At 52.0% G+C, this 9,993-nt stretch overlaps 1 protein-coding gene across 1 annotated transcript; it reads right to left on the reverse strand.

Annotated features, from left to right (window-relative positions):
- Positions 1-514: 514 nt before the first annotated feature.
- Positions 515-8,884, reverse strand: LOC123345537 (zinc finger protein RFP-like). Its single transcript, XM_044982515.1, has 7 exons — positions 8,308-8,884; positions 6,087-6,182; positions 5,266-5,496; positions 4,645-4,667; positions 3,977-4,092; positions 2,377-2,436; positions 515-1,037 (listed from the first exon to the last, which is right to left on the reverse strand). Exons 1-7 carry the CDS (start codon positions 8,722-8,724, stop codon positions 526-528), a joined length of 1,455 nt encoding a protein of 484 aa, XP_044838450.1. The 5' UTR covers positions 8,725-8,884; the 3' UTR covers positions 515-525.
- Positions 8,885-9,993: the final 1,109 nt, after the last annotated feature.

The following is a 9,993-nucleotide window of genomic DNA, read 5'->3' on the forward strand; positions in this document are numbered from 1 at the left end:
ATTTCAGTCAGGTTGGCCTAACCGGTTTTGTACTACATCTTTATTCAGGCCTAACAACTCTGTAGCCCCCACATATGCCCCAAGTCCCCTTTTCTCCTCCCATACTTGGAGCTGTTGGGGGGGGGGCAGAGGGAGGAGCTTCGAAGGGCCATAGAGCTAAGAGGCCAGAGGTTGGGTAGACAGGAGTCCTCCAGGCCATAGGGGATAGGATTACTTGGCTAGAGAAACCAATTTTTCCATTCCCAGTGGGCTGTTGCCCCCCGCCGCCCCGCATGTCTCAGTGGCACTGTCTGACCCAGGATCCCCAGAGTTCTCCTGGATCATACAGGACAGTGGCAAACAGGCTGCACAGTCCCTGGGTCAGTGATGCTATTGGCTTCTCTACCATGCAGCAGCCTCCAGGGTCATAGAGACGGGATGATAGAAAGTCCACAGGGACAGGTCACAGAGACAAGGGTGTATGAGGCTAGACAGGCTGATCTCCGGGCTCCCAGTGAGATATTCCCTGCCCCTCCCCTGCGTGTATTAGGGACACAGTCTGAGCCGGGATCCCCCCACCCAGAGCCAGGGTCGGATTCTCCCCCCTGGGACGGAGCCAGGCGGGAAAGTGAAGATCGGGGCCTCGTCACGAGCATCGATAAATGTCACCTGCCCCCGGTCACAGTCCAGACAAACCCGCATCCTGCTGGGGAACCGGCTCAGGGGCAGGGGGGTCTCAGGGGAGGTGAGAGCCTGGAACTGATCCCCCCATCGTTCCACAGCCCAGATCCCCCCCTCAGGGCTGAGGCTGATCTCTCCCTTCCTCCTCACAGACTCTCTGGCCACCCCCACAGCCCAGTATCGCCCAGCCCCCACCTCCACCTTCCAGCAATGTCTCCCCGAGGTGAATCCCTCACAGCCCAGCACACAGGTCCAAGGGTCAAATCTCTCAGGGTTGTTGGGCAGTCGCTGCCATGTGTCTCCCCATCTCACACTTTTCCGATCCTCAGACAGGACGAGGTTGGGATGAGCCGTGTCTGGATCCAGAGTCACATTCACTGGGGAGAGAGAATCAGAGCGTTAGGGGCAGAGCTCGGCCCTGGGGGAGCCTGGGGCCATTTCTCAGATTCCCCAGCAGCCCCGTCCTGGCTGGGACAGGCCTGGATCCCAGGGAGCTGCCTCTGCCCTGGGCACCTGAGACTGAGCAGGGACGTCACTGCAGCTCCTCAGGGTAGTGATTGATCTATCGGGGATCAATTTATAGAGTCTAGTCTAGACAAGATGAATCAATCCCCGAGCTCTCTCCCCGTCAACTCCGGTTCTCCCCCGCCAGGAGAGGTGGAAGCGGAGTCGATGGGGGAGGGGCAGCATCTTAGCTCGACCGCCCCCGCCCCCCTTAGCATAGACCAGGGCCTAGTGTGTTTCTCATTTGCTAACAGAAGCTTCAGCTCCTGGCTCCCCCTGCTGGGGCTGCTCCATTCCCAGGGGCAGAGACACAGCCAGGAAGGCGTCAGAAGCTTTTATTGAGGAGGGAGCAGAGGAGGCCGGTACCAGCTTTATACCCCAGAGGGAAACTCCCTCCCCTAAGGCAGCCTCCACTCCCAGGCCGGGGAACAGAGAGGAAGGTGCAGCACTGGGGAAGAGCTGCTTAAAACCACAGAGTAGGAGGTGGCATTGGGTGGGGGAGCCCCATCCCCAGCCCAGAGAGAAGGGAGGCGCTGCCAGCATCACAGGGAGAGCATCTCCCCAATCCAGGAAGCAGTGAGCTGCTCCAATGGGAGAGCCCAGCCCTGCCCACAGGAAAGGCAGGATGTTGGAGAAGAGCGATGGGGAGACCTCTCCACTAGGGTAAACCAGAGAGATGTGTCAGCCCTCAGGGCAGAGAGCTCTGTTCAGATGCTGCTTAGTGAATGTTTCTGTTCATCAGTGTGGGCATGAACTCAGCACTAAGGTTGGTGTCAGGAGTGTTTGTGTGATGACAGTCTGGGATCTCCCCACGAGTTCTGGAACCTTGGTACAAGTTGGGGGTGGGGTACGAGATCCCACCAGTGGTGGCCCCGCCCACTCCGTGGCCCTGCCCCATTACTCCTCTTCCGACCAAGCCCTGACCCCTGGCCAGGCTGTGAGCGTTGCCTGCTGAGGAGATCCCTTGACCCTTCACCTGTCCTGGGTGGGTCTCTGGGGGGCCTGAGAGCAGCCCCCGTTCCATGTCCCCGCTCCCCGGGGTGCTCCACCCAGGGCAGGTGGAGGGTGCAGGGCTCCACACTGCCACTCGGGCTGCCAGGGTGGGAGCCCGGCTCTGGTTTCTCGCCTGGCCAGGGACAGGGTCTCGGGGGAAGAGGAGCAGGGGTTGGGCCGCTGAGAGGGGCCAGTGCAGGGAAGAGGCTCCAATCTCACCCTGTCTGTGCGCTCCGAGTGGTTCCCCTCTTTTTCTCTCCAGTGCAGACGGCAGAGTGTCTAGAGGGGGAAAGATAAGAGAGGTGAGATTTCAGACTTCATATTTATAACAGCGTCCCCACTCTGATCTCCTAGAACTGTGTTTTCATCATGACACAGAAAGAGAGGGAGACACACTCAAGTATTTAATGTGACAAGGTCTGAAACCTCTTTCCTCTCTCATTCAGGCATCTCCCAGCAATGGACCCAACATCCTTGTGAACTCCCGACTTGTCAAAAGACATGAAATTGTAGTAAAGATCCTTGGGTCCTGATTCTGTCACCCCAGATCTGCTTAGGTTTCATCAGGGGAAGTTTGAGTCGCCAGACTGAGGTCCCAGTTATGCTGGTACACCCTCAAGGTGATATTGGACACTGGACTATGAACTATTTCTGAAAGAACTCTTTACAGCTAGAAAGCTCGCTATCTCCACTATGAATCTGAACCTCGATGAATCAAACTCATGTCTGTTTGTATACTGATCTTTTAACCATACTCTCTCTCTTGTTTTTTAATAAAGTTTAGTTTCGTTAACAAGAAATGGCTGTAGTGTGTATTTGGGTAAGATCTAAAACAATCGTTAACCTGGGACGTAATGTGTCCGATCCTTTGGGATTGGTAGAACCTTTTCTGTTATATAATGAAGTAAGATTTTCAGAAATCATTGTATTTGACATAAGGGAAATGTTTCCTTAAGTGACCTTGTTATTAAGTGATGTGTTCATAAGTTCCCCTGTGGGATACAGAGATGTTTCGACCACACAATGTGCATAAAGACACCAGACACCCACAATGTACTGCCCAGGAGCAGTTAGCAAAGTCCAAAAAATCCCATGTGGAGAAAAGGGTCAAAGTGACCCGTGCACGTCAGTGTGTAATGACAGGTAATAAACGAATAAAATACCTTCGACAGCAAAAGCCCTGCCAGTTAGAAGATACTTACAATGCATAACACACATGCATGTGTAGTGTATGAGTTATACAAGATACTTTCTATTCATAACATTCAAAGGTGATTGGAAAAGAACTAATAAATATATACTCTGGATGTGTATAATACGTCAGACATTGTAAGGAGCATCATAGGAGAAATGCATCATGACCTACCTATGCCCCAGGAGAAGGTAACTGGGCAGTATTTCTTTCAGTATGTTTGTCATTTCTTACTTTAACAAGTATCAGAGGGGTAGCCGTGTTAGTCTGGTTCTGTAGAAGCAGCAAAGAATCCTGTGGCACCTTATAGACTAACAGACGTTTTGCAGCATGAGCTTTCGTGGGTGAAAGCTGCTTGCATCCGAAAAAGTGGGTATTCACCCACGAAAGCTCATGCTGCAAAACGTCTGTTACTTTAACAGTAATTGTAATGGCAAGACATGCTTTTGGAACAAATAACGGGTTGAATTAATCAGCCTGAGTGTCTTAGACCCTAAGTGTATGGCATTCTCATCCAACAATTAAATAGAAGCATAATGTAATTATGAACCAATTGACCACCGCCATTCTCTTTCCACAGCTTCAGACACTTATCCCAGTTTCCCCTCCTAGATCCCTTCTAGGTACCTTTGAACTTCCTCAGAGCCTCCAGTAGCGCAATAGTTTTCTGGGAGAAACCACTGACTTGTTCTTCCAGTTCAGGAGAAATCTCCTCTGGCTGCTGCAACTTCCTCTTCTTACACCTATAGAGAAACAATTTCATGTGATTACAGTTCATTGTGAGATTCATTCTAAGTGGTTGCTAGGGAGTCGCTGCTCTAATGGGCCTGGAGTTAGAATTCTTCTGCTTCTCCCAGCTGCAGAAATCTGTCCCCTAGGAACTAGACTGAGGCACGAACTCCCACCTCCCCAGCTCATTCCACACAGGTATCCAAATGGTCCTGAGGCGGGAAAGACTCTTGACCACTGCTGGCCTGGGCTGAATGGTAACCAGGGCCCCAGCAGTGACAGGACCATATTCCATCTCCACTATCCTGAGGAGGCCAGTCCCCCAGGGAGGTGACATCTCTGGGAAATACTTGAGGTCCGTCCTTCCCACTGAATGGAGAATTCCAGAGTTTTCTGTGCAAGGGTGAGAACCTCAGGATGAAGTTGATCAGAGAGATTTGTATCTACAATGTGACCTTCCCCACACATTTTGCTGTACAGCCCAGGGGAGATGTAGTGCTAACATCACCATTAAGCTCTTTCCCAGTATTGTGAAGTGCGAGGTGGAGTGAGAGGGAGCTACGTACCTGCTCAAGGTGCTTCTGACATTCTAGAGGGGAAGGAGTGGGAGAGAGAGAGAGGAAAGACTGTCAGTTCCATTTGACTCACACAGGGGATCCCAGGGAAGGGATTTTGCAAATATGGGGAAGAGAAGCCCTGCCCTGATCCCAGGGCCATGGATTCACTGAGCTAATGGGGCTTTTCCATCTCTAAGATCTCTGTCTGTAACTCTGCAAAGAACAATAGTCACTCACATGTCAGCAATGCACACGCCGAGTTACACTCAGATCTCTGACCGCTGGCTCCAGTGCTTATGATTCAGGAGCCCTCCCTTCCCTGTGTGGGGATCTGGGATGTTTCTAACCACAGGTGCTGGCTTCTAATTGTCCCTGGAGGTGCTCAACCCCAGGCCCTGACCCGACTCCGCCCCTTCCCCAATGCCACACCTCCACCCTCCCTCTTACCACTGAGGCAGGTGGGAAGTGCTGGGAGGGAGGGGGAGGAGTTGATCGGTGGGCATGAGGCGCTAGGGGTAGAGTGGGGGAGCTGGCTGCCAATGGGTGCTAAGCACCTACTAATTTTTTTCCCTGGGTGCTCTGGCCTTTAAGCACCCATGGAATCGGTGCCTCTGTTTCTCCCTGTCTCACCTGCAGGAATTCATTGGCTGGCTTCTGACACTTCTCCTCCAGCTCACTGATCAGCTCACTGAGATGGGAAATCTGCTCGGAGAGTTTACTGACATTTTCATTCTGGATCCTCACAATCTCCTCGTCCAGCTTCTTCAGCTGGGCCAGCAGGAGTCGCTCTTGTTCCTCCAGGAACTGCCGCAGTTGCTGAAATTCAGACACAACCTTCTGCCTCTCGGTTTGTGTTTGTTTCTGTACGAAAATAGGGGAAGGGCTGGTCAGGGACATGGATGGAGCCTGGGGTCCTTTCACGGAGAGCTGAGTGTGCAGGAGGGAGAACTTAGTTGAAAATCCTAAGATTTCGGACATTTGACTTTACCCTAGGGAGAGGAATCTCTCACAGCTTCCCCTTCAGCCCCTGTCTCTCTGAAAGGGAGGTTTCCATGTCTGTCATGTTAGTATATTATGTCATTCATGGTCTCTGGGAATTCAGACCCAGAGCAGCAGGAGGCAGGACTCAGCACTACACTGACAGAGACACCAGGGGAGAAAAAAGAAACAAACATGTTAATGCACGAAATGACCAGACACAGGGGACAGCACCTCACGGGTGACATTCAGTTCACTTGGGGAGGATTTCTGGGCAAGTCACAAGAGCGAGACATTAACTGACCAGCTGAAATGGAAGCTTAGGGCTTGTCTATGGACAAATCTAACCCAGTAATCCATGGTCATGGAGAAACACACACAAGTCCACATTCACCAAGGCCACACACAGGAATCTGCCTCCAAACAGACCTCCCACTGCCAGTCCCTGCTGGTTCATAACAACAGGCACCTACCAGATACTCCTGGCTTTCCCCCTCTCCGGTCACTTTCAATCCCAGCAGCTTTTCTCGCTCTGCCCTCAGAGTGTTCAGTTGGGTCTGGATTTTTTCCTGAAGAAACACAAATGATTTGGGAACTTGAATTTCAATGGTTCAGAGGGGTGTGGAGCTTTTCGTTTTTTCATCCAAGATGACTGTTGGTCCTAATCACTTTGTGATATTAGGGCCAACAAGGAGATGAAACCTTATCAATGCAGACTGGGAGTGTGTCATTATCAGACTCGTTACCAATTCAGATTCAGTCTTTTTAGTAATTAGAGAGAGATCTCAATTATAACCAAGCTTTACTGGTATTTGTGAATTGATGAGTGGTACAGAGCATAACAGGACATTGGAGTCACATGGGGGTGAATCAATACATCTGTTTTTGAGGTTTAATGAACAAAGTGATACAAATCCCAGAAGCCACCAGGGTTTCAATATGGGCTGGGATTTCAGCCCTGAAGCCCTGGGGACTTCACTGGTTGGGCTGAGCTGGTCTAGGCACCAGGGCAATCCCCATGAGACATCAGGAGGCCATTCGTCTGTTTGGAAGCTCCACAGTCCAAGTTTTGTGGAGCACTATTCGTGTCTGGTAGGCACCCAGCACTGGGTGTGGCTTCGTCCGGTGAAAAAGAGGGAAAAGGAGACCGAGGATGCAGGAGGACACCAGTGAGGGTGGGGGCAGGGGTGTGAGTGGCACTTCCATGCAGAATGATGCAGGTGGGGTGGAGCTGACAAAGGCGGGGGAGGGCCCAAGCAGGCTGATCGATTCAGGTGCGGGAGGGCCCCATGCAGGCAGGCATGGGGATGTCCTATATTCTGGGGATGCCTCAGGGCCCCTCCTAATGAGGCAGATTTGTATAAGGAACTGTTGGGATTTCCCCCAGTGCTGCCCTAAACCCTTTCCATGGCAATGCCCTCTGGGTAGGTCCCCACTGTCCCATTCCCTGGTAAAGATCCCGGAAGTAGTGCATTCTGGGAGATTTCTAAAGGCTGCCTGGTGGGACTAACAGAACAGCTCTGGCTGGTCCCTGCCCACGTACACAACAGAGCAGGTCAGACTGGCACCGGTCAGCTCCAGCCTGGGGTTGGTTTTGCTACAACCCAGTGTAATCCCAGTGGTACTTGGCATGGACCTGAGCGGTCTGGAGCCCTTTTGTGTGCGGACTGAAGGTGCTCAGGGTCCCACACAGTGTTTAGCCCAGTGATCTCCTCTAGTGCAGACCAGCAGCATCTGAGTTTAACCCTTCATGGAACAACACAGGAATTCAGATTCCCCCTGGGAAACCTTCTCTCCCTGGTGAGTCTGGGGCTTTTCTCAAGGAATCTTTTCCTCCTACTGTTCACATGCCATCATTGCTCCATGCTCCTGAGGGGACAGTGTATTCTAGTGGTTAGGGCACTGGGCTTGGCCTTGGAAAAATGGAGATTTATACCCAGCTCTGACACTGACCTACTGAGTGACCTTGGACAAGTCACTTCCCCTCTTTGTGCCTCAGTTTCCCCTCCCACCTTTTGCCTCTCTTATCCAGTTAGACCAGGGGTGGGACAACATGGGAGCGGGGAGGGGCCAGCCTCCTCAGCCAGGAGCTCAGGGGACAGGCAGGATGGGCCTGTGGCTGGATGTGGCCCGCAGGCCGTAGTTTCCCCACCCCTGAGTTAGACTGTAAATGGCTCAGGGCAGGGATTGTCCCTCACTGGGTTTTCTACAGGGCCCCCCCCACAATCGAGGTCAGATCTCAACTGGGGGCTGTAGGGGCTGCTGGGATGCCAATAACAATAATAAACACTGTGACACAGTCAGTAATAACAGCCACAGCTTGTAACTCCCCCTTCTCCAGCCTGAAGGCAGCACTCCCACATAGACTAGCCTGCAGCTCTAGTGAATGAAACCTCACTGGGCATTTAATGACTTCTGGTCTGCAGAGAGTTCCCTTAGTTCACTGGTGGGAGCTGGGTTTCAAAAGGTTTCATCTGCTCAGAGAAAACTTTCCACATCAGACAATTTTTAAATCGTTCTCTTACCTTTCTTGCCAGGCTGGAGTATCATTAATTTGTACAGTCTCTTTCATGCAATGAAGGCTACACACAGCTTAGTGACATAGATACACCAGTCTCAGGATACTTGTGTTGCTATTAACTTTGGATTTGAATTACAGGTTATTATCCATTAGACGGGACAGCAGTTCCCTACCTTGTACTCTTGGGCAGCCTCCTGGATGGGAACCACCGTGTGAGAGCGGTGAGCCCGGGACTCTCTGCAGAGCACACAGATGGGGGTTTGATCCTCTTCACAGAACAGTTTCAGGGCCTCCTGGTGTTTCCCACAAACCCCGTCCCCTCCGCTTCCCTTTGCTGCCTGTAAACTCAGTCGCTTGGCGATTTCTACCATGTTTGCCAGCTGCCTGTTGGGCCGGAGGTTTCTCTGTTGCACAGTTTGTCTGCACTGAGGGCAGGAGGCAGCTGTATCGGATCCCTCCCAGCACTGGCTGACGCAGGCTCGGCAGAAATTGTGCCCACACTCCAGGATGACAGGTTCTGTGAAATACTCCAGACAGACGGGACATGTCGCTTCCTTCTGGAGACTTTCCACGGGGTTCTCTGCAGCCATGGCTCCCTCTGGGCAGTTTGTAACAGGCTTTGTTTAAAATTCCTGAGTTCACACTATGCCCCGCCTGCAGCAGCAAGGAGGTGTTTCCCTTCCTGGAACTGACTCCTGCTCTTTGTTCAGTTGGAAGGGGCCTACCTGTAAGAATACAGCCCTGGAGGTTGTGGTGAAAAATTTACCACTAGGGCTCTGGTCTGGCAATCAGCCCCTGTGCTGGTGCGGAGGGTCACTGGGGTTTCACATGGACGTCAGCTCTCCCTGTGAGGATGAGCCTGCAGGGGCAGGGTCTGTGTGTCTAAGGCCTTGTCTACACTACAGGACTATTTCGAATCTACTTAATTCGAATTTGTGGATTCGACCTTATGAAGTCGAATTTGTGTATCCATACTAAATACACTAATTCGAACTTCTGAGTCCACATTAACGGGGCCGGCGTTGACTTTCGAAGCGGTGCACTGTGGGAAGCTATCCCACAGTTCCCGCAGTCCCCGCTGCCCATTGGAATGCTGGGTAGAGCCCCCAATGCCTGCTGGGGGAAAAAATGTGTCGAGGGTGGTTTTGGGTGACTGTCGTCATTGAACCGTCAATCACGCCCTCACTCCCTCCCTCCCTGAAAGCGCCTGCGGGCAATCGGTTCGTGCCCTTTTCTGGTCAGTGACAGCGTGGACGCCACAGCACTGCAAGCATGGAGCCCGCTGCGATCCTCGCCGTTTTCTCCTCCTCGCACTTTATCGTCCACCTCTTCCACATTCAGCTGCTGAGAAATTGGGCTACTTTTCAATGGTTCTGCAAGCACTGGGGGACCATAGGGGCCTTTTTACCAACATGAACGTCGTATGGCCGGGCAAGGTTCCTGATGCGTGTGTTCTCAGGAACTGTGGGCTGCTCAGACGCCTGCTGGAAGGTAGTTTCTTCCCGTACCACGAAATAACTGTTGTGGATGTGCATTTGCCTATAGTGATCCTCGGTGACCCAGCCTGCCCGCTAATGCACTTGCTCATGAAGCCCTATACAGGCGCCTGGGACAGCGACAAGGAACTCTTTAAATACCAGCGAGCAGCGTGACCTGTGACTGTTCAGTTTCTTTACAGAGAAGCTGAACCTGCCCCTGTTTCTTTACCCAGTTACTGTTGACTCTCCTCTTCGGTTAAATACCCCGTTCTCCCCGTTTCCTCCACTTCCAAGACACGTGTAAAAATAAAATACATGTCACACTGTTACTGAGGAGAGGTTTCTTTATTCATGACTTTTCGTTAAAGGGTCGAAACTGGA

This window comes from Mauremys mutica, chromosome 12, assembly GCF_020497125.1.
Source record: "Mauremys mutica isolate MM-2020 ecotype Southern chromosome 12, ASM2049712v1, whole genome shotgun sequence".
Lineage (NCBI taxonomy): Eukaryota > Metazoa > Chordata > Testudines > Geoemydidae > Mauremys > Mauremys mutica.

Coding starts and splice junctions, on each gene's coding strand:
- LOC123345537 (XM_044982515.1), bottom strand. CDS start 8,724: ATGGCTGCAGAGAACCCCGTGGAAAGTCTCCAGAAGGAAGCGACATGT. Junction 6,183..8,307: donor AGGCTGCCCAAGAGTACAAG/GTAGGGAACTGC, acceptor GTGTTTCTTCAG/GAAAAAATCCAGACCCAACT. Junction 1,038..2,376: donor ACTCGGAGCGCACAGACAGG/GTGAGATTGGAG, acceptor CTCTCTCCCCAG/TGAATGTGACTCTGGATCCA.